Source organism: Schistocerca americana, chromosome 9, assembly GCF_021461395.2.
Source record: "Schistocerca americana isolate TAMUIC-IGC-003095 chromosome 9, iqSchAmer2.1, whole genome shotgun sequence".
In the NCBI taxonomy this organism is placed as follows: Eukaryota; Metazoa; Arthropoda; class Insecta; order Orthoptera; family Acrididae; genus Schistocerca; species Schistocerca americana.
In genome coordinates, this window is record NC_060127.1 from 121,783,566 (window position 1) to 121,808,812 (window position 25,247).

Here is a 25,247-nt window from a genome sequence, read left to right on the forward strand (position 1 = left end):
CACGATTCATGGTGTCAGTTCTCTCCGCGCAGTACTTCAACGTTAGTCGAGTCCATGACACGTCGTGTTGCGGCACTTCTGCATGTTCGTGGTGGCCCTAAACGATATCAGGCAGTTGTACCAGTTTCTTTGGCTCTTCAGTGTAGGTACTGTGCAGCGGCGCGCTGGGAAACGCGGCCTGCAGCGACCGAACAGTGGAAAATACCCCATTGCCACCTCACGATAATGCTCGTCATTGCGTTTGACGTCATCCGTCACAGAGGACAGGTGCCACTTTACTGGTCGCGGCCGTTTCTGCCTCGTCATTAGCGGAGGTACTGGATGCCGTTATCTTATCCTTCCACCGCGCGAGTCCATCGGTTACGTAGCCGCCTGCCGCTGACCGCCTGCCTCGCTTTCTAGGCGACGCAATTCAGCAGTAGCGCGAGAAGCAGCAGCGAACATGGCAGGCGCGGAGCAAGAAACGGTGAAGGTGCGCATCTCGCAGGGCGAGCTGCTCGGCCGCCGCCGGCGCACAGTGTGGGGGTTCCCCTACTGCTCCTTCCAGGGAATCCCCTACGCGGCTCCACCGGTCGGACCGCTGCGCTTCAAGGTGAGTGCCCGCCCAAATTATGTAGTAGAGATGGGCAAACTGAAACACGTAACTGTTTCGAAACAAATGAAACAGTACAATGTAATGTTCCAATACGCTGTTTCGAAACAGTGAAACAGTTTATGTTTTGTAATCTAATAAACCCACACATTTTATCATCTTGAATGTCTACTGTATAAATATAAACACAAACACAGTCTGTGTTTTGTAATCTAATAAACCTACACATCATCTTGAATGTCTACTGTATAAGTATGTCCATATAAACACAAACACAGTTTGTGTTTTGTAATCTAATAAACCTACACATTTCATCATCTTGAATGTCTACTGTATAATTATGTCCATATAATAGAGTTGGGCGACACGATTCTTTTTCCCGATCCGATTCCTACGATTCAATCTCACATTGTGAATCGATTCCTACGATTCGTTCACGATTCATTCTAGTCTGCGATGGTACGATTCTTACGGAATGCAAAAAGTTCTACATCTTACTCTCAGATGGCAGGACATGTCTGAAATTGTCAATGAGAATCGAACTGTGTCATGATAATATATGCCAGAAATAGTTTATTTATGAGTAAACATGCATATGACGTTACAAGTGTTATTCTCGATTTATACGTATAATGCCTTAATTGATGAAAGGCCACGTTAGATTTGATTGCATCTATTGTTTTATTTCAGTAAGCCAGGAAAGAGGAGTCGATTTGTGAGAAAGGTGGTGCAAAATGGCTTCCTTTGTTCACACGCATCCTCCACTTGACTGCCATCTGGCGGTCGTAATCACTCGGCACGACTCGGCATGATTCGGAAATTGCCTTCGAAGCATAGCGTACTAAGAATCGATGAATCGTTGGAACTTGGAATCGTCAAGACTCGGAAACACGCAATCGTTCTTACGATTCTTTTGAACGACGATTCGTCCGTATCACGATTCGATTCTTACGATTCTTTATTTAGAGTCGTTCAAATGAACGACTCATTCACGAATCGCCACAACTCTACCATATAAACACAAATGAGGTGTGAGAGCACTAATCACGTCGCAGAAAGTATGAAACTATCACTTAGGCGTCTTGGCAGTTTCGTATTTCCTGCAGCAAATGCGCTGCTTTCGTGTCGTGTGACTTTCATGCTTTTCAATTGGCTGAGGACAGTCATAGCTGAAGACAGAAGAACCACCACGAACGGGAGGTGGGAGCAAACTGCAGAAACAACGGATACTCTACTGGGGTTCCCACATTCCGTTAGTATGGGTAATATACCCATCCCGCTAATTTCCATCTAAACAAAGGGAATAATTGTGGATAATAGGCATAGTGACTATAGACACAAATAACGCCAAATAATTCGAATAAATAACAAAATATAACAGTCAAGAATTTTGTCTTTCAAGGTGTTTCGAATCGTTACTATAAATTCACCATGCTTCCCAGCCCTTCCCGTTCACCATTACACTATCAGTGATATATGTCAAAAAGATTGCTTGCAATTATACCTACATCAAATTTATGTATATGTCTAATAACTGTCACTCTACGCCTTTTTTTATTCAAAATGTTGTAGGCTTACTTGCGTTTCTTAATATGACTACTGTATATGAACAGAGAGGCGTATGTTATAGAAAAAGTGTAATTTAACTGAATGATTTTCACATATTTATTATTTTGAATGTGAATAGTATGCGTTGTTTTATTGTTTGGTTAGTGTTTATAAACCAGGTGTCACGCCATTTTGGAATAGGACAGTCAGCTAGAAACGAAGCTTTATTTTCGTATATCTTAAGCTTCATGCTATTGCTTGTCAAAAAGATTTCGACACTCTTGAAAGAGTTTCATGAGGTGGTTTGTTGTGTTTCAGTACCTCTGCCGAGCCCGAATCTCGTCCGACACAGAGTGAAATGAAACATCACTGTTTCGATACAATTAGTCCGTTCCAAGCACAGGTGGACTGAAAGAGCCTTATTTTGAAACAACGATACAGTTTCTGTGTCTGGCTCGAGATCGAATCTGGTCCGGTTATCCGAGACAGGGTGGAATGAAACACCACTGTTTCGAAACAGTGAACCACAGTCGTTCCGAAACACTGAAGCAGTTCCACGTATCGATACACTGTATCGAAACATAGAAACAGTGGCCAAGTCTATAATGTAGACGAGAGTGGCGTAGAAGCAGAGTGGGGAATTGACGTCAGTGACCTCTGTACTACGTTGAACCAAACGTGACATCAGTACATCCAGCCAAAATGCGAATGTCCAATGAGATTTGAAACAAGAACTGCGGTGATTGTCGACCACAGTCAAGACTTTCAATGCTTCACAGTGCCTTATGGTGTCACGCAAGAATAACAACGAAATAGCTGGCACATAAGGAGGATCTGCAAGGCGTTCGGAAATTCCCGTTTCAAACCTTTAGGACTTGTAGAGGGGAGGGAGTACATAATATTTTGAATAGGAGCCCATGTCCGGAAATGTCATCCAGCGACGCTATAGAATGCCAAAGTTATAGGTGCCAGTACCTGTAAATGTATGTATATACAGGATGATTCTGTGATAATGTTACAAACTTTCATGATAGAGATGGATAAATGTATCAATTTGAGGAAAGGGTCCCTGTACCGGAAACGAACGAGTCTAAGGCTACAGACGAGATTCATACTGACACCTCTAACAATGAAACAGATGTACCGGTACTGTTGCTGCTGAGAATGTAGGTTATGCACCTTTCAGAGATGGTAGTGTGAACCAAAGCAAGAAAAAATATCTAGCAAACATGGGCTCTAAACTGCATACCTTAAGCCTTATGAGCACTTGTTCCGTAGAGGAGATGTGTTTCACAGTAGCGAAGATGAACAGGTGCCCATAGCTCCACAGTTATGCATTTTAGGGCCCATGTTTATTGGACATTTTTTCTTGTGCTGGTCCATACCAGCGCCCTCTGAAAATTGCCTACATTACAATCTTAGTAACAACATTACCAGCACATATATCCCACTGTCAGAGGTATCAGAACTTCTTTCGACTCCTTTGTTACTGGTACAGAGACCCTTACCTCAAATGGATGTATTTATCCGTCTCCATCACCCTTGAAAGTGTCCGCCCCGATAGCTGAGTGGTCAGCCTGACGGATTGCCATCCTACGGTACCGGGTTCGAATCCGCAGTCTGCTTTCGGCCGGTGAGCGGCGAGGACGTCTTGTTTACGTCCCGTCCGCAGTGTCGCGGTCCCGTCGGCAGAGTCGCGAGCGCGCGTAGTTTGTTTACTTCCTCGCCGCAGCTAATACTCGCGTCCGTTAACACTGAGTCGCCATGGCTCATTCGTACAGAAAAGCTACCATCAAGATCAGCTTCCAGCCCGACTACGCACGACCACGAGCCTTTGAAGTCGAACGATTTATCCGTGACGAAGTTCAAATACCAACACAGCACATCATCGGTATCCACCTATCCATCACAAGCAGCGTCGTTTACGTCAAGATGGTCGATGACGAGTTATGTCACGCAGTTGTGAACAGATGCGCGAACACTCTCAAGTTCAAACACTCCGATGGTCACATCGGAGAGCTTACTGTTGACCATGCTGGACTAGGATTACGCACACTAAGAGTCTTCGAACTCCCTTTCGAAGTACCACCGGACGTCGTTACCTCAGCTTTCCGCCCTTATGGGACGGTAATTAGCCACGTGGCCGAAAAATGGAACACCTTCGAGACGTACCAAGTCCTCAACGGCGTCCGACAAGTGAAAATTGAATTAAAGAAACATGTGCCGTCCTACTTAGTCATAGGTGGTTGTCGAGCAATAATAATGTACGACGGCCAACCTCGTACTTGTTCTGGTTGCGGTCAGGAGGGTCATGTCCGCTCGGCGTGTATTCAACGTCGGATTACACAACTTCCATTGCATGACACGACACCACCTCCTACGCTCACGGCCCTCCCCCTCAATTACGCAGAGGTGACACGATCGACCGTCATGACAGACGACAACCCCCCCGGAAGACAGGAAGCGTTAGAATGCGCACCTGTCGCCGGTCCTGGATTGACCAACACCATTACGGTGTCTGCAGGGGTTGAAGAACGCCGCCCATCGACTCCACAAGAAGATTCGGACGAGAGAATGGAACTCGACGCTAGGGTTGTACCGACCTCTGCCTTTCTCCCTGAGGGGGATGCTATACGGGAACCACAAACTCTTTCGGACTCAGAAACCCACGTCCGCAAACAAAGGTCACTGAGAAAACATAAAAAGCGACGTCGCACACCCTCAGACGATTGCCTCCAGCGGACGTCTTCTCCAGTTGACGACCGGACGGCCGACGAAACGACGAGGAGAACGGATGACACGAGATCGCCCTCACCTGTCACTTTGTCTGATTTTGACAAATCCGTTTCCGCTCCCTCGGACAAACGGATGGCCAGCACAGCGCCCGCCGTTGGTACACAACCGGAAACAACTGCGGATTCCCCCTTAGTCACTCAGCCCACAAGTGTTCTGCCGCAGCCACCGTTAACTTGCGGACCTTGGGCGGATGACATTGAAGACGATTCTACGGCCGCTGTGGTGGATGAGGAGAGGGGTCTCTCCTCCCACACCTCGGCCCCTCCCGAGTAGCAACAGATGACGGCGCGGACGCGGCCAGCAGATCACAGGCCCCACCTTTTACGGCGACACTGACGGCAGCCCCCACCGCAGGAGACGATCTACAAACCTATCGCTTAACGACCATCAACATTAACACCATTCGGACACGTACGAAGTTGTCGCTGCTCCAAGACATGCTCAATGCCGCAGACGTTGACATTGTCTTTCTCCAAGAAGTCTTCGTCGAAGATTTCCCGGGTATGTATGGTTATACGGCTCATGTGTCCCACGCCTCGCCAACTAACAGTGGAGTCGCCATTCTCCTCAGAGAGGGCCTCGAGGCGGACGAAGTCCGATATCTCCCCGACGCTAGAGGAATGGCCGTAACGGTGCAAGGCGTCCGGTTTATCAATGTGTACGCCCCTTCCGGAACGAATCGCCGTCGTGACCGATCGCTCTTCTTCGCAGAAGGAATAGCACCGCTTTTTCAGGGCAGGCACGATGACTTGATATTAGGGGGCGATTTCAATTGCACCCAAGCACCTAAAGATCAGCTGCCACGCCATTCACCGTGCCCCGAACTTGGGACACTCATCGGCGATCTCCAGCTGGTAGATACATGGGAACATGTCCGAGGAAATAGACAGGGATACACCCATTTCACGAGTCACTCGTCTAGTCGCATCGATAGGATTTACGTCTCCCGTTCTCTCGCGGCAACGGTGAGTGACGCGGAGGTGTGGCCAGTAGCCTTCTCTGATCACGAGGCCTATATATGTGCCGTCACCCTTCGTCGCCAACGGGTGTGGCGCAGCCGACATCCCTGGAAATTAAACCTTGCTCATCTCGCTTCTCCGGATTGTCGACGCGCCATCGAAGACACGTGGAGTTTGTGCGTCCGCCGCCTCCCAACGTATCCTACGTCGATTAGTTGGTGGTTAACCTGCGCCAAGCCGGCCCTACGGCGAACCTTTATTACGTATGGTCGTGAGACTGCTGCTTGGAGGCGGCAGACCCTTGATTTTTATTTCACCGTCCTTCGCGAATGCGCCTCCTTGCCACCCACACCGGAACGACAGCTGACAGTTCAGCGTGCGAAAGCACAGATCGTAGCCCATATGCGCCGACACCTCGAAGGGACGATCGTCCGAGCGCGGACACCAGACAGACTCGCAACGGAACGACCCACCATGTACCACGTCATCCGAGAACGTACACTGCGAAGACGGGCGCTGATACATGCCATCACCACTGAGGACGGCCTTCATCACAGCACACAACGCGATATTGCTGCAGCCTTCTTCGACCATTACGCACGACTTTATTCTGCTCAATGTTCCGACCCGATGACGGTGACAGCAGTCTCACAACTGGTTTACGGCATTGTCCCACAGGATTTACAAACTGAATTATTGAACGACATTACGGAAGACGAAGTTATCGACGCCATCGGTAAAGGAGCGGCGAATAAGTCTCCTGGCCCCGACGGGCTCCCTGTGGAGTTTTATAGAACTTTTCAGTATTTACTGGCTCCCAAGTTAACAGACATCTGTCGGGAGCTTATGTCCCCCGCGGTGCCGCTCCCTGCGGCCTTCGTAGAAGGAATAATTATACCGGTTCACAAGCCTAAAGGTGGGGCTCGGATACAAGATTACCGCCCGCTAACACTCGTCAACTGCGACATGAAGATATTCACCAGACTATTAGCAAACCGTCTACGACCGACCCTACCTTACGTCATCTCGCCAGATCAGACTTCCCTAGGGGGTATCAACAACATCCACACAGCACTGTGTCGATACCGTGACTTAATAGCCCTAGCCAGGGCACGCCGCGTCCCGGGAGCGCTGGCATCACTAGATTTTAGCCAAGCGTTTGATCGAGTGGATCACGCATACCTAACGTCCGTTCTCCAGCACATGCAGTACCCACAGCAATTCACAGCCGTCGTGATGCGCCTACTCCGAGGAGCGACTTCCAAAGTGCTCGTTAACGGGCGTCTCTCGCAGTCCCTCCCGATTTTCCGCTCCGTCCGTCAAGGCTGCCCCTTGTCGACGATACTATATGCTCTGGCACTGGAACCGCTCCTCTGTGGTCTCCGTCAACGCCTCACCGGTCTTACCCTACGTGACGTCACATTTCGCTGTACAGCATATGCAGACGACCTAGTTCTCGTGTTCCGCAATCGCGATGATGTCAACAGAGCACTAGAATGGATTACCACGTACGGTGTGGCTTCCGGCAGCTGTCTCAACGTCGCCAAATCAGTCGCCATGGCCATAGGAGACGGGTTGACCCCAGCGTGTGTCGAACCCCTACAGCTTCGTGGCACTATCAAATGTCTCGGAATAGAGTTTCATGACGACATACGGCGCACCGCGGCTCTTAACTACCGCCGCTTATTACAACAAATTCGGGTCCAGATCTTCAACCTTCGTCTGCGGACCCTCGACATTCTCCAAAGGACACACTTGGTTAATGTTTACCTCGCATCGCGCCTTCCACACATAGCGCGTGTTCTCCCAATACCGTTACTGATGGCTCGACGTCTATTAGCGGCATTCGGAGCCTACGTCAGTACAGGCATGCTCTTCAAAGTCAGTTATGAGTCACTGACCCTTCCCCCAGAAAGGGGAGGTCTTGGCCTAGTCCATGTCCACGACAGAGCTGTGTCCCTGTATGTCAGCTCACACATCAAGCTGTGGCGCCACCACCCAGAAAGTTTGACAGGTTTGCTGTTGGAGTCCTTAGCTCCGCCGTCCATTATGCCCCCACTGACGACGCAAGACATACCCCCACCCTTCTACTACTTCGGGAACTTTTACATTGAACACAGCTATTTCCGTATCGCAGTACCACCGACGAAACAGGCGTCGGCGCGGGATATATATCATGTCCTACAGCAGAGGCGCCCACCAAACATCGTGGAGACGAAAAGCCCTCAGGTTCATTGGAAGGTGGTGTGGAAGACGATTCACGCAATTCCACTGGACACAGCCGTCCGATCCACATGGTACATCACAGTCAATGGTAAACAGATCACCCGATCACGCCTCCACAAGATAAACATGGCGGAATCGCCTCTCTGCGTAGACTGCGGGATACCAGACACGGACGAACACCGTCTCACATGTGGCGCGGCAGAAGACGTATGGCGCTTGGTGCGACAAATTTTGTCGTATTTTCTACGAGTGACTCCGGAACACATTACACCTCGGTTTCTACTATTTCCGGATCAACAGTATTTCCCGCGCGCCAAGACCAACGCTGTCACGTGGATCCGTGCGCATGCGGTACACTACTTATTTCACGATGGACCTAAAGATGTATTAGACTTTTGGAACTACCTACAAGAACGTCATTGCAAGATCGTACGGAACCCAAAATACAGACAGTATTTTTCTAACTACTTAGGGAGTGCCCTACGCGACCCTCCACGCAGCTGGATCATCAACAGGTAGGAGAAGATACCCATTGAGTGAGCTGACATGACTAAGTTCGATTCTCGGTGGAACAACATGATATACGTGAAGACGTACCTGGATGATGAAGCGTAAGGAGTGTAGCGACACACCCTTCTGTATCCTGTATGAAGCACTTTTTTTTTTCGTTTTCCCCATATACATTACCTCGGTGTAGGAACGTGCCGAGATATTGTTTTCTTTTTCTCAGAGCACGATGCGGTGCTAGATACATTTATTTTTGTTGTGGTATAAAGTAAAACCACATTACGAATGTATTAAAACAGTAAATAAAAATAAATAAATAAACAATAAAAAAAAAAAAAAAAATAATCCCGGCTGGGTCAGAGATTTTATCCGCTCATGGTCTGGGTGTTGTCTTCATCATCATTTCATCGCTCCTGCGAAACTCAACTCGCCCTTTTTTCACATGAAATCTTGTGAATCATGGATGAAGGGTATCAAACGGATGCCATATTCCTTGACTTCCGGAAAGCGTTTGACTCGGTGCCCCACTGCAGACTCCTAACGAAGGTATGACCATATGGGATTGGTTCCCAAGTATGTGAGTGGCTCGAAGACTTCTCAAGTAATAGAACCCAGTACGTTGTCCTCGATCGTGAGTGTTCATCTGGAGTGCCCCAGGAAAGTGTGGTAGGTCCGCTGTTGTTTTCTATCTACATAAAAGATCTTTGGGTTAGGGTGGATAACAATGTGCGGCTGTTTGCTAATGATGCTGTGGTGCACGGGAAGGTGTCGTCGTTGATTGACTGTAGGAGGATACAAGATGACTTCGACAGGATTTGTGATTGGTGTAAAGAATGGCAGCTAACTCTAAATATAGATAAATGTAAATTAATGCTGACGAATAGGAAAAAGAATCTTGTAATGTTTGAATACTCCATTAGCAGTGTAGCGCTTGACACAGTCACGTCGATTAAATATTTGGGCGTAACATTGCAGAGCGATATGAAGTGGGACAAGCATGTAATGGCAGTCGTGGGGAAGGCGGATAGTCGTCTTCGGTTCATTAGTAGAATTTTGGGAAGATGTGGGTCATCTGTAAAGGATACCGCTTATAAATCACTAATACGACCTATTCTTGAGTACTGCTCGAGCGTTTGGGATCCCTATCAGGTCGGATTGAGGGAGGACATAGAAGCAATTCAGAGGCAGGCTGCTAGATTTGTTACTGGTAGGTTTGATCATCAAGCGAGTGTTACGGAAATGCTTCAGGAACTCGGGTAGGAGTCTGTAGAGGAAAGGAGGCGTTCTTTTCGTGAATCGCTACTGAGGAAATTTAGAGAACCAGCATTTGAGGCTGACTGCAGTACAATTTTACTGCCGCCAACTTACATTTCGCAGAAAGACCACAAAGAAGATAAGAGACATTAGGGTTCATACAGAGGCATATAGGCAGTCATTTTTCCCCCGTTATGTTTGGAACAGGGAGAGAGGATGCTAGTTGTGGTACGAGGTACCCTCAGCCACGCACCGTATGGTGGATTGCGGAGTATGTACGTAGATGTAGATGTAGATGTATGTGTAGATGTAGGTCCCCATCCGTAGCGAACGAATCTAAGGCTACAGGCGAGATTCATGGTGATACCTCTAACAATGAAACAGATGTGCCGGTACTGTAGCTGCTGAGAATGTAGGTTATGCACCTTTCAGAGATGGTAGTGTGAACCAAAGCAAGAAAAATTATCTCGCAAACATGGGCTATAAATTGCATACCTTAAGCCTTGCGAGCACTTGTTCCGTAGAGGAGATGTGTTTCACAGTAGCGAAGATGAACAGGTGCCCATAGCTCCACAGTTATGCATTTTAGGGCCCATGTTTATTGGACATTTTTTCTTGTGTTGGTCCATACCGGCCCCCTCTGAAAGGTGCCTACATTACAATCTTAGTAACAACATTACCAACACATCTATTCCACTGTCAGAGGTATCAGAATTATTTTCACTTGTGGCTTTCGACTCGATTGTTTCCGGTACAGAGACCCTTACCTCAAACGGATATATTTATCCGCCTCCATCACCCTTGAAAGTGTCCTCCCCGATAGCTGAGTGGTCAGCCTGACGGATTGCCTTCCTACGGGACCGGGTTCGATTCCCGGCTGGGTCGGAAATTTTATCCGCCCATTGACTGGGTGTTGTCTTCATCAATTCATCCCTATCCGTCGCGCAGGTCGCCCAATGTGGCGTCGAATGTAATAAGACCTGCACCAAGGCGGCCAGACCTGCGCCGTAATGGGCCTCACGGCCAACGACGCCAAACGCTCATTTGCATTACCCTTGAAAGTTTGTGACATCATCACGGAATCACCCTGTATGTACAAACATTTACAAGCGCCGGTGCCTGTGACTGACGCTCTGCAAAGTCGTTGGATGACTTTTCGGACATGGATTCCTATTCAGAATATTATGTGCTCACGCCTCTCTACCAGTCCTAGAAGTCTGTTACAAGAATTTCCGAACACTCTGCATCTACAGTGGTGCCACAGTATGTGGCACTGATGTTCCGATCCCAAATACTTATCTGTGCCGGCGTTAAGTTGAGCCTTGACAGCAGTGTTCTCAGATCTACTGTTTTGTAGGAGATTTTTTTTAAAAAAATCTACTTTACTCCAGCTAAAAAGCAAATAATAGGACAAATATTCTGGTTTTTGTCAGGTTCTTGTCTATACAAATAAAACATTCCCTGCGTCAGCCACTTGTTTGTTTCGCCACTAAGCGTTTAGATGGTTCACACCATAATCTTGAGATGGAGAATCGTTTATTTACATGGCTGGTGTTGGTGAAGAGTACAGACGTCTTTTCACAGTCGCAGACCAAGGGCAGTGTAGGTTACTGCAAACTTATTTTCACATTATATAGAAATAAATGAGAGATGTTTTATTTCGATCTTAGTCTGTTATGAGTCGCTGCACCGTTCAGTAAGAGTCTGTAGAGCTTCCCGCAGTCAGTCATACGGTGCGTTACCTTTGCCCAGGCACATACCATGAACAGAGGTTTCAAATAAGATCCATGTTAAGGATAAACTCAGAGAAACTTGAGTCAGGTCATGAAGCTGATAGGAGAGAAGACACTAGGGTGAGGAATTCACTAATGTCCATGTCCTATGCATATGAGCGTCCTACCTCTTTTAGCTTGCCGGCAGAAGTGGCCGTGCGGTTCTAGACGCTACAGTCTGGAACCGCGAGACCGCTACGGTCGCAGGTTCGAATCCTGCCTCGGGCATGGATGTGTGTGATGTCCTTAGGTTAGTTAGGTTTAAGTAGTTCTAAGTTCTAGGAGACTGATGACCTCAGAAGTTGAGTCCCATAGTGCTGAGAGCCATTTGAACCATTTTGAATCTTTTGGCTTTTTTTTTTTTTTTGTTTACATGAGCCTACATGACGTGGGTACTAATAGTAGGAATTAAAAAATTCTAAATATGGGAAAATATTTTGACGTAGACATCTTTGAAACTGCCGGACAAGACGAAAAGCCCCTTCTTTTACATCCCTAAGTCTGCCCAGGACGTATTTGCCTTTCTTGTGCTGTGATAGGAGCATTTTTCATTCGGGAAACATGTTTTCCAAAACTGTAAAATACAATGTAACTCACCACATTACAATATTTTCAATAAGTGTGCATAAAGTATCTCCCTAATCCCGCCACCTCTTGCTATTGCGAGGGTTAATCTGGCAGAAAGTTTGATTTGAGCTAGCTCTGTTGTAAAATGAGAAATTCTCCGTTCGGGAAATACACTAATTCCCATCGCCTCCACACAGCTGAATCATCGGCTTGTCTTTCGAATACGTGCAGCTTGTACAATGAAGTTTTACTCGTTATGGACGATTTACCCTGTGTCCAAGTGACAGGTACAAATACTGCAAGATCAACTGAGAAATATAACTGAACCTGCTAACGCTTTTAACACCATTAACTGGGAAGAAGGATAGAATGGTAAGAGAAACTGTGGCACCAGGAGAAAGAGGGGCACCAAAATGACGATTTCCGCGGTGTCAAAGGCCTATGAAGATCTCAAATACGCATACGAGGGTTAGAACTTAATAGTGGCAACTATTTATTTACAGCTTGTACAAAATAGATACTTGTTTCAAAGTTTTACTGACCTCCAGAGTAATGACAAGCATTGTGTATAACACGTTGCCAGCGATGTGGAAATCGAAGAATACTCTTAGCAGTGCCAGTTGTGTTAACAGTTCGAGCGGCGCGATCTATTGCCCGACGAATTTGTAGCAGTTCTGAAGCGAATGCCGCGAAGTGTTTCCTTCAGTTTAGAAATCGGGTTGAACTCACGAGGGCTTGGGTCGGGGAGTGCAGTAGGTAGTATAGCACTTAGCAGTCGCATCAGTCAAAAAAATCAGTAACAGCTTGCACTGTACGTGCTCGAGCATTGTCAACCAAAATGATGGTCAGGCCCTGCGGAAAGTGTCATCACGTCTGTCTATAACCTGGTCGTAGGCTGTGTTCCAAAAACGAACTGCATAGAGACAGAGGTGATGACACTTTCTGCAGGACCTGATCATCATTTTGCAGGACAATGTTCAAGCACATACAGTGCAAGCTGTTACTGATTTGTTTGACTGATGAGGCTGCTAAGTGCTATACCACCTACTGCACTCGCCTGACTTACGCCCTCGTGAGTTCAACTCGATTTCTAAACTGAAGGAAACACTCCACGGCATTCGCTTCAGAACTGCTACAAATTCGTCGGGCAATACATTGCGCCGCTCGAACTGGCACTGCTAAGAGTATCCTACGACTTCCACATCGCTGGCAACGGGTTATACACGATGCTGGTGACTACTTTGAAGGTCAGTAAAACTTTGAAACACGTATCTATTTTGTACGTGGTGTAAATAAATAGCTGCCACTATTAAAGTTGGAACCCTCGTGTATAGGGTGTTTCAACTAAAACCGTTCAGAGCCTTAAGGGTGGATGCAACCTGCAGTAGGTAACTGACAGGATATTTAGTGATGAAATGGTCATTGCAATGAGATGTTCAAACGAGTAGCCTTTTCCTAAAAGCAGTACTGAACGCATCTTAATATCGGCCTGTAAACTACTTGTAAAGTTGCTGGTGTCTCGGGAGGACACTCTAGGCTGGTTCGTTTATATGGTGCAGACACTAGCCAAACACCGGCTACATGACAACGTACTCGTTGGATACTGATACCGTGTTTATTCCACGTCATTATCTGCGGCAGACTGAACTTCGTTTGTGTGTGCATTCTGGCCTGCCCTGTAAACGCCATTGTAAGGCTACATTCTGCCGCCTAACCAAACACGACTGGGAAGCAGCGCATCGGGGAAACTTATTGGTCGGTGACTTCAGCAACTTTACATCTCGTCCACAAGTCGTGTAGATGGCGCACACAGTCTTGTAGTCAGGAAATAGCCACTCATTTCATAATTTATTTAAATGAATATTCAGCTACCAGAACGTCAATATGCACGCAGCCAGTTATGTACAGGAGTTTGCTACTGCACCCAAATCTCGGAACTTTTCTAACTGAAATTGATACAAATTTTATTTACATTATTTTGTAGGCATCTGGTTCGAGTACGTCAGCTACATAACAGAAAAAATAATGCTACTCATTGTTGCAACTCTCGCCAGAATAAGTAAACGAACTGTGTTCATCAGAAAGAGTAACATTTGTCACGTTTACCCATCAAGTACTCCTTTCAGGTATTATTTTATAAATTATACAGAAAAAAACTTATATGAGAAATTCAGTGATGTGAGGAAGTTGGTTTATGTACCTCATCTCCTTCTGTTTGAGTTTTTTAATAACTTCCATTTTTCTCGTTTCTCTCCTGTAGTTGGTTGTGGCAGAATTTATCCTTTTAATACCGGCACATATGTCTATCATAGTATCAAATGCTTTTTACTTTGTTAAAAAAATAATTTACCCAGGATTGATCTATGTCTTCCCATGACAGGTACTCGATTCAGTAAGAGACATGAAAGCAGCTTATAGTGGTATCTGACTTCACTTGACTTCCAAAACCTTGAATGAAAACCGGACATTTTCCAAACGTCTGGATGATTCTAAGAATATTTTGTTGCCTGCCAGTATTCGTGGCTGAGACTGGAAGACAGCCTAGTAGACTGGAAATGGTAAATAGTCCACAGCGTGTCACATTAAATCAAAATATGCTATCCGACTAACGAGGATCTGTTATGCAATTCGCTGTAGGAACTAAATAACAATTTGCCGATGTAACTGAGACATCTGTCAACAAAACAGCAAGGACGTGAGTACTATGTTTGTGAACTAATGGTAAAATTATATAAACTGCTATAAACCTTTTCACAGCTTGCTTGGGAACGTTTGTAGGTCTAGACTGAAACACAGTATGGAAAGATGGACGTTTTGAAACTAAAGAAGAAAACATAACATTAGTACTGAAAATTGCACATCTGTGATATCAAAAACTACTTGTGGCTCACATTCAGTGTTGGATTGGTCCAACCCATGCTTTGTAACCTGCCTGGCGCTCCTACTTGGAATTCTGTCCACAAGATAGTTGAGACTTTTCCGCTGAAGCCTGTACCATGTAAGTATCCATCCAGACGTTGTACAGGGGAAGAGGAAGGAGTAGTGGGGAAGGGAGAGGGATTGTCCTACGATGACTCGCTACAACTTTCAGTTGGTCCCAGTAACACTCAATCAGTTTCATGTCCGTGGATAGGGAAGGCTGTTGCATTAGGTTGGTTACTGTTTCCTGGAGGAAGCTGTTCATGAGATGGGCATGGAGTGGCCGTGCGTTATCGTCCTCAAAAGCGAACCCAAAGCAGAAATATTGACTGTGGAGCTTGGCTGTGGATTGCAGACTCGTATCCCGATACTGAATAGCCCTCAAAGTACCCTCGATAGCAGTGAGACGTGTCTTCTATCTCTATATGGTACTGAAACACATATCTCTGACCCACATTCTTGGTGAACCGCAGGGGCTGCATACCTAAGACATACAAAGGTATTTTGCAACGTTCGTCCGCGAGTTGTTATATGATTTTTAAAGTTTATCGTTAGTTAAGAAGAAATTCCAATACTTTACCCACTAAGGCCTTGTGTGCTATTGCTAATCGTGTTAGGATCTGTGTTGCATGTCGCGTCCAGAATGACGGAACTCATGGGATACGCCCTAATATGATGTCGGATCTCCTTTCGTACGGCGTAGCGCAGGAACTCGATGTGGCATGGAGTCTACAAGTCGTTGGAAGTTTCGTGCAGAAATACTGTGCTATACCTCCTCTACAGCCGTCCATAATCTCGAAAGTGTTGCCGGTGCATTACTTGTAGACTAGCTGACCTCGCGATTATGTCCCATCAATGTTCGATGAGATTTATGTTGAGCGATCTGAGTGGCCGCATCATTCTCTCGAATTGTCCAGAATGTTCTTTCAACCAATTACGAACATATGTGGCCCTGTGAAATAGCGCACTGCCATCAATAAAATTCCACGTTGTTTGAGAACACAAACTCCATAAATGATCTACAAAAAGCTGAACATAACCGAGAACCAAGTCCGTTCCATGTATAGTCGTGGATAAAACGAGCGAGACCCCTCGCCTTTTCGTTATGCTGGTCCGCACAGCTTTAAAGTCTGCTACACAGCATAACAGGCAAGTGCTACCAACATACTATGCAAGTTCGCTCAGCTGATGTGCTGAGATACTGGAGAAACTCACCCTTCGAAGACGCCACAGCATCGTCTGCCACCACTTCGTGGGATACGAGATACCTCAGGTATAAGCCAATGTGTTGTATTCGCATATCTGTGACTATGACTTGGATCTTAAGTGTGGTTATGGATAGTACGTGTGCTCAGATTGCGAATCTATCATGAATAAAGACAAGGGGAAATGAATTAGGCGTCCTTCGTCTTCCGTAACATCAAATATGTTTCAGTTATTCTTTCTTAAATGAACTGCGCAGAAAATCATTCTCCAGAAGTGAATAACTTTTTAGCAACACCAGATGATGTTAACAGATTGCCGGCGCGGGTTAGCCGTGCGCTAGGGGGCGTCATATCGCGGACCGCGCGGCTGCTTGCGCCGTCTGTTCGATTCTTTCCCCGGGCATGGATGTGTCTTAGGTTAGGAAGGTTTAAGTAGTTCTAGATGTAGGGGACTAATGACCTAAGCATTTTGGTGGCATAGTTTTTAGAGCCATTTTTTGACCTTTCGCGTATCTTTAGATTGCGTTGACATAGCTCACTTTTTTACACCACCAAGGGACCGTATACCGCAGGACGTGAGGTACATTTCCGCTTATTATGTCCACCCATACTCGAAGTAAACGGGTTTTAAGGGTTGGGTAGACAGATAGACGCCCAAGAAAGTGAGACTCGTAGGGTTCCATTTTTACCGATTTACGTGACGAAATCCTAACAACGAAAATAGCTACCACAGTTACCGAAGATGAGGGCCGCATAATAATTTCCCCTACTCTTTATTCGAAATGTTCTAGTTGCAGTCGATACATCAGCATATTAATCGTAGCTTCGCTTTCGATCCAAATCACGTTTACAGGAATGCAAGGACTGGACAGGAATCCACGACTGTACATGCAGCCCACACGGTAATGGTGCCACCAGCAGTTTGCACAGAGGCTTGTTGACAACTTGGGTCCATGGCTTTGTATCGAACGAGGTGGCGCAGTGGTTAGCACACAGGACTCGCATTCGGCAGGACGACGGTTCAAACCCGCGTCTGGCCATCCAGATTTAGGTTTTCCGTGATTTCCCTGAATCCTCCAGGCAAATGCCGAGGTGGATCCTTCGAAAGGGCACGGCTGATTTCCCTCCCCATCCTTGACACGATCCGAATTTGTGCTCCATCCCTAATGACCTCAATGTCGACGGAAAGTTAAACCGAATCTTCCTTACTTCCACGGCTTCAACGGGTCTGTGCCACACTCGAACCGTACCATCAGCTCTTACTAACATCGGGACTCATATGACTAATCAACAGTTTTCCAATCGTGTAGAGTCCAACCTGTACGGTGATGAGCCCGGGAGAGGTGCTGCAGGTAATGTCGTGTTGTTAGCAAGGGCACTCGCGTCGGTCGTCTGCTGCTGTAACCCATTAATGCCAAATTCCGCCGCACTGTCCTGAGTGATACGATGCCGTACGTCCCACATTGATTTCTGCGGTTATTTCACAGAATGTTGCTTGTATGCTAGCACTGACCAGTCTACTCAAACGCCGCTGCTCTCGGTCGTTAAGTGGAGGCCGCCGGTCACACCGTTGCCGTGGTGACAGGTAATACCTGAACTTAGTTATTCTCGGCACACTCTTGACACTGTGGATCTCAGAATATTGAATTCCCTAAAAATTACACAAACAGAATGTCCCATGCGTCTAGCTCGAACTACCATTCTGCATTCAGTGTCTGTTAACTCCCGTCGTGTGGCCATAATCACACGAATCACGTTAGTACAAACGGCAGCTTCGCCAGTGCACTGCCCTTTTATACCTTACGTACGCGGTACTACCCCGGTACGTAAATGTGCATATCACTATGCCAGGACTTTTGTCACATCCTTAGATATCCAACATAGGGCTGTAGCTTTTATGTTGTCCCCATGTTTCAAGCCAGTTAGAAGATTCTTCCACTCCAGTCGCGCCAGGTGTACCCACTGACTGCCTGCCCCCTGTTGCAGAGGAGTCTTCGCCGGCTGCTTACGACTCCTTGAGCCTCTTGGTCGCTGGGAATGTTTTCCCTCTTGTGTAGTTCGCTTTCTACGCAGGTCACCACACTGGCTTCAATGGCAGCAACTTGCATTTTCGACACAGTCATCTTTAAATGAAATTTAGAAACTGCCCAGCCATAATGTACTTCACCATGCCCTGGCAGATGACAATGACTTCGACGCCGGAAAGTGACAGCCAAACTTCAGAACGTCTGCTCTATTGTACATCTGTAGGCTAAAAGATAGTAGAATTCTGCACAAGACTTACTTTACTGTTGAAGTTTAAAATATGCCAATGGTTGTGTCAATCTATAATTTCCTTCGCGGTTAACATTTTCAATGATATTCATCTCACATTCATAACGATACCGTACATACTGATTCCTGAAAGGAGAAAAAATAAACCAGCCACTATTGGCAACGTTGTTTTTCACACAGCTAGCGTCGTTACTGATTTCGAACCAACGGGTTCGTCTTCAGAGAGCTCTTCCCGTCTAAATACACATTTCTTTGGCGTTCATTTAAGTTCACGACTCTTTATTGCTCCTTCGTTTCTTGGGGTGGTGTTGCCCTACAGCGAAAAACGATGGCAGAAACGACCTATGTACACGTAACTATCGTTAGTAATGATTGAATACAATGTGAACAAATCTATAATGTTGAGCTACAGTTCCCTTACGTCAAAAATACCACGTCACTTTATTCTAATATTGTTTGCATGTGTTCACGACGTATACATTAAATAAAGGGTTTATGTATGTACTGTGGACGACGTCGTGAACACAAGCAAATAACACCGCAACAAAATGGCGCAGGATTTTCGACGTAAGTAGACTACAATATCTCAACCTTAAAGATTTCTTTACATTCTCTTCAGTCATCATTAAGGATAGTTAGATTAAATAGATAATTTCTAAAATCAGTTTTTGCTGCAAGATACTACCACCACGAGAAATGTCCGGCGCACGGAAATAAGGGGCCGGAAACTTATTTAAACAACAAAAAAGGCATATCTAAATGTGAACCGTCGTCTGAAGATAAAAGTCTTGTTTCTAAACCGGTAACGCCGCTATTTGTGTAAACAATTAGCATTTTCCGTAGTGGCTGCTTGCTGCTTTGGCTGCTTGCTGCTTCCTTCTGTGCAGAAACTATCCTGTATTCTATACGCAGCCACGGTCCCAAAATGTCATGTTAAAAAGTACCAAAAAATGCATATATTGTGAAATAACGGATCTTTATATCACTTAAAAACACAAATTACGAGTAGCTTTCGATGAGTAACGCAACACTTTTTTTCTTTGACAATTTCAGTTTGAAAAATACGGAATTTGTTGCGCGACGCTGTGGAATATTCTCAATTTATCCCCTATAGGATCATGAAGTTCCGATCACTGGCGACACTGTACTTCAAAATGGCGTCCGTAAAGGAGCTGCGTTCCAAGCAGAGAACTGTCATTGAGTTTTTTTGGTCGAAAACCAGAGCATCGCTTACGGAGTGTCTGCGGAGACCTGGCAGTGAACAAAAGCAAGGTGAGTCGTTGGGCGAGGCGTCTGCCATCATCGCAGCAAGGTCGGGCAAAGGTGTCCGATCTCCCGTGTGCCGTCTGGCCGCACACAGGTGTCATTCCTGTAATGGTGGAACGTGCGGACACTCTCATTCGGGGTGATCAACCGGTCTCAATCAGACATCGCGCTGCAATACTGGACGTCCCCGCTGGTAGTGTTGACACACCAGTTTGCGTACTCAAAAGTGTGTGTCCGCTGGGTTCGTCTCCGCCTAACAGAATAACATAAGAAGTAGCGAAGGAGGCCTGTATGCGCTCAGTGTACAACTCTGCTGGTCGACGTCGGATCTGACAACCATTTGCTGCATTATTAACCTCCCTGAAACCTGGTTTCGCAGGACAGAAGAGCGGATCAGCTTGTGGAAAGCGGCCAAGGTCACTTACTGTTAGTTATACAAGAACACACACAACTTTATTACTTAAACCAATGCCCGCATCTCGTGGTCGTGCGGTTGCGTTCTCGCTTCCCACGCCCGGGTTCCCGGGTTCGATTCCCGGCGCGGTCAGGGATTTTCTCTGCCTCGTGATGGCTGGGTGTTGTGTGATGTCCTTAGGTTAGTTAGGTTTAAGTAGTTCTAAGTTCTAGGGGACTTATGACCACAGCAGTTGAGTCCCATAGTGCTCAGAGCCATTTGAACCATTTTGAACTTAAACCAATGCACAGTTTTCTCTTTAAAACAAATAAGATCAATTCACGGATCAGGGCCCAAGTAACTTCTCCAGAATATAAATGATTGCTTTTAAATAAATAGAAGGATTTAGAGTAACGGCTGAAGGCCTTACTTAACTAAAATCACAATATCTTCTCAGCTAAAGGCCGAAATAATATTTCATACCAGCTAAGGAAATTCTTTAAAAGCCAAGAATTTACAAATTCCGGCTAAAGGCCATATTAAGGAAAATTCATGTTAATTCTTCGGCCGAAAGCACAATTAAAAAAATTTTCTTTACGCAATAAAAGAGAGACTTTAAAGATAAGCCTTTACACAGTACAACAGGAAAACGTCTTAAGAAAACTTAAAGTATCTTGTCGGCTGAAGACCCAAGCAATTAGTCACGAATAATTAACGACAACCTTAAGATAAACATTTACAGAACACGGCAGAAGGCCGTTTCAAGAATTCAACGTAGTTAAAGAGAAACCTTACAGACAAGGATTTACGTATTAAAGCCACAGATTCTGAAACAAACGTGGCTGAAGGACTAAATATAGAGCAAGAAGAATTGTAAATGAAACACTGCTGAAGGCCTAATCTTAAAGTTGTTATGAAATTTGGCTGAAGACCATATACTAAACATAAAACAGACAATATTAATACACGGCTGAAGGCCTGGCACAATACCTGCCACCAAATAAAATAACAATCACAAACAACAAACAGTGGTCCAGAAGGAGACGTGGTACTGGCGAAATTAAAGCTGTGAGGACGGGGCGTAAGTCGTGCTTGAGTAGCTCAGATGGTAGAGCACTTGCCCGCGAAATGCACAGGTCCCGAGTTCGAGTCTCGGTCCGGCACACAGCTTCAATCTGACAGGAAGTTTCAACAAACAGTGGTGATCAGAAGTGTTCCAAGGATCGGCCTGGTGAGACCGACAGCCAAGCGTAACACTACACAATCGGGTTGCAGCACGACCTACGGACGGCCGACGAACCAACCAATACCTGATCACTTTCCCTCCACCCAATCAACAGCACGACAACCAAAGGTACCAGCGAAGACGAGAATCGCATCAGGATTATATCTTATTAATGCCACACACACGCCTTGACTAAGGCAGAATAAACACTCAAAGAGAAAAAGAGAACAACATCAAACTGTAAAACTGCACGCCGTGCTGGACAGCATGAACACTGCGAGGAAAACATTGCTGCAAAACTACGCTAACGACAAGGCCAGGTAACTGGAACGTTAACGGCCACAAGACAGAAGATACTGCTGGTGCACTTCACTAATAAATTATAAGCATTACCAAAGTTAAACACCATACAGGGAGACGGCTGCAAAATTTTGTCGACTCCGACACACCATTACGTTGCTGCTTGCAACAACTGGCAGTTAACGAAGAGATGTCACAACAGTTGAGCTTTCATGACAGGTTCAGTATGCAGGTCCAGTATGCAGGTACGGTGGGCGACGAACTGAGCAGTTCTCGCAGCTAGTGCCACACAAGTCCGACGGCGTGCGCACGCCACAGCGGCCCCGGCCCGATTACACGCCGCAGAGACTTCCTCGCTGTTCCGCCGCAATCGACCACCTACCACTCACACCATGGCACGGAAATGTAACTTCCACACCCAAGAAGTTGCAGCAGTACCAGTACCGATAAACGCTGCTGCTGCCACTGATGGAGGCAAGTGTGCAACTCGTTCAGATGGCAACTAAGGGAGGAATAAGACGCCACTCATGCCCAAAAGGAAAAATGGCATTAACGCGAGCCGCCCACGGCTCACTCCCCATCATCCACGAACTGCTTCCCACAGAGTGCATTCTTCACTGGGCCAGAGAGATGGGAGTCGGAAGGTGCGAACTTCGGGTTGTAATGTGGATAATAGAACAGTCCAATGAAGTTCTGTGACCTCTTCACAGGTGCCCAGATTTGTGTGAGGCTTTTCATTGACGTGGAGAAGGACGGCACGCTGAACACGTTTCTTCAGTTTACTAAGGGCAGCACAGTACACGTGCGAGTGGATCGTTGTGCCACGAGGGAGAACGTCAAACACAGTAGTCCCTTCTGAGTCCCAGAAGACCGTCGCCATGACTTTACCAGCTGAGGATGCGAATTTAAATTCTGCTTCCGAGTAGAGGTGGTTTGGCGCTACTACATCGATTGCCGTTTTAATTCTGGTTCGAAGTATAAACCCATGTTTCATCGTCTGTGACGATGTTCGACAAAAAATTGTCAAAATTGTTAAGGCTTTCGTGGTCACTTGTTGACAAACTGCCTATTGGTAGTCCTCTCAGTCCAGTGGTGGCCAACTTCTTCATGGAACAATTCGAAGCACAGGCGCTGGACTCGGCGACTTGCAAACCTAAGGTGTGGTACAGGTACGTCGATGATACTTTCGTGGTGTGGAGCCATGGTGAAGAACAGCTCGGTGACTTCCTAAGACACTTGAGCAGCCTCCAGGCCAACATAACATTTACCATGGAAGTAGAAAAGGACAAGAAACTACCATTTCTATATGTGCTGGTCACAAGCGACGGCGAAAACCTGGGACACAGCGTGTATCGAAAACCGACACACACGGACCGATACCTGCACAAACTGTCAAACCACCACCCGAGCCAGAAAAGAAGCATGATTAGTACGCTCGTAACGAGAGCAGGACGAATATGTGAGCCTCAACACCTCAAACGAGAAATGCAACACCTGGAAACTGTTCTGAGGAGCAATGGGTACTCCACAAATTATATTAGAAGCGTAACAGAGCCGAACACTCGGCGAAGCAAGGAACCAGAAAAAGAAATGTCGGGTACGGCATTTCTGCCATACATTCCCAGAGTGACGGACAGAATCGGCCGTATATTGCGCAAACATGGCGTAAAGACGATTTTTAAACCGACAAGGAAGATCAAAGAGTGTCTTAGATCGGCGAAGGAGAAAAGAGACCGACTTGCAATGTCGGGAATATACCGTATACCATGCACATACGGAAAAGTTTATGTCGGAATGACTGGACGATCAATCAACACCAGGATCAAAGAGCATAAGCGACATTGCAGGTTGGGGCAGGTGGAGAAATCGGCCGTGGCAGAGCACGCACTGAATGAGACCGACCACGTAATAAAATTCGCCGACACGGAAGTTCTGGCTGTAGAGAAGCACTATCACACACGCTTGTTCAGAGAAGCTGTAGAAATACAAAAACACGCGAACAGTTTCAACAAGAAAGAGGAAAGCCTTAAGGTAAACGGATCCTGGCTTCCCGTACTGCAGCGAACGACCGTCGCAGGTAGCGAGAGGAGAACCGCACCGGAACTGACCTCGGAGAAGCCCTCGGACGTTGGCGCGCCAGGTACATATAGTCTGCGCCCGCGAGCTCGGCTCCAGTTCACCACCGGCAATGGAGGGTGAAGCTTTGACAATGCCAGGCACTCGTCCTGGCGAAACGTCAGATAAATCATTAGATGAACGTCGGCCGAAGAACCCGAGACAGAAGCCAATAGGTAGTTTGTCAAAAAATTGTCAGTCCAGCAGCATAACGCGTAAGTCAAAAGTGAAAATGCCCGCTCGGTTTAAGTATGAAGTCAACGTTAGAGGCATACTGACGGACGGAACAATAAACGAGGGTTATTCGAAAGGTAAGGAACGATCGGTCGCGAAATGGAAAATACAGTGAAAATCTGATGAAGCTTTGCACAGATGCGTTGGGCACTGTGTCTAGTACGCCCGTCGATCGCATCATGTCGTTCTTTGTAGTTCTGAGCCCACACTTAGAACGTAAAGATGGCTAGAAATTTGCGTCTCCTGCCAACTATGAGGGCCTGGCGAAATATTTCGCCTAAAGCTATGCAACCCACATAACATAACTGTCATGCTGTTTGCTTTACACAATTCTCGGCCGCAATCTGCAGGGGCAATGAAGATGCTCCAGCAGCGTTTCCAATGGGAAGTGTTTGATCACCCACAATACAGCCCGTAATTGGCTACCTCTGAGGTTCATCTCTACTCAAATGAACCGCTGGCTATGAAGGCAATATATTGACTCAGACAACGAGCTGCAGTCCAGAGTAGTACTGGCGGCTGTCTTCCATAGCGAGAGAATTGAAAAGTTGGTACAACACAGATGTCTGAGCGGCGACTGTGTACAGAAGTAGCTGCAAGGTGTAGCTATCCGTTTCAAATAAAACAATTTTGATTTTCACTGTGGTTTCCATTTCGTGACCTATCTTTCTTCATTTTCCGAATACCCCCGTACAAAGTGAAGAGAAATTCGCGCACTCGTACTTCGCAGAGCGATTCCTCACATACTAGCCATACAAAAAAGGCCATCACGAAGTTTTGTCCTGAGCTTATTTCCGGCAATAAATGGACGTCAAAGACGGCAATCTTGCAATACTGTAACCACAAGTACGGTAGCTGTCGTAGACAGGGCGTTGGGTTAGTATGCAGAAGGTCGCTGGTTCGAGGCGTATATATTTTTATTTGCTAAATGTAGTCTGCAAGGTGCGGTTTCTGGCGTCTTAATCGTCATACAGCGATTACAGTGGATCTTTCAGAAAACGTTTCCACTTACATGCTACGAACACAGAAATGGAAATACAATCGTCATTGGTCATCTTGTTAAGAAGGTTTTTGCACGTCGTGGAACGCGAATT

General features: G+C 46.3%; 1 protein-coding gene across 1 annotated transcript in view; it reads left to right on the forward strand.

Annotated features, from left to right (window-relative positions):
* Nucleotides 1-428: 428 nt before the first annotated feature.
* The window catches only part of LOC124551111 (esterase FE4-like), a 182,445-nt gene continuing 157,626 nt past the window's right edge, over nucleotides 429-25,247 (forward strand). Inside the window, exon 1 of the mRNA XM_047126050.1 lies at nucleotides 429-592. Coding sequence (XP_046982006.1) covers nucleotides 443-592 — 150 coding nt within the window. The 5' untranslated portion in view covers nucleotides 429-442. The remainder of the gene's footprint in view (nucleotides 593-25,247) is intronic.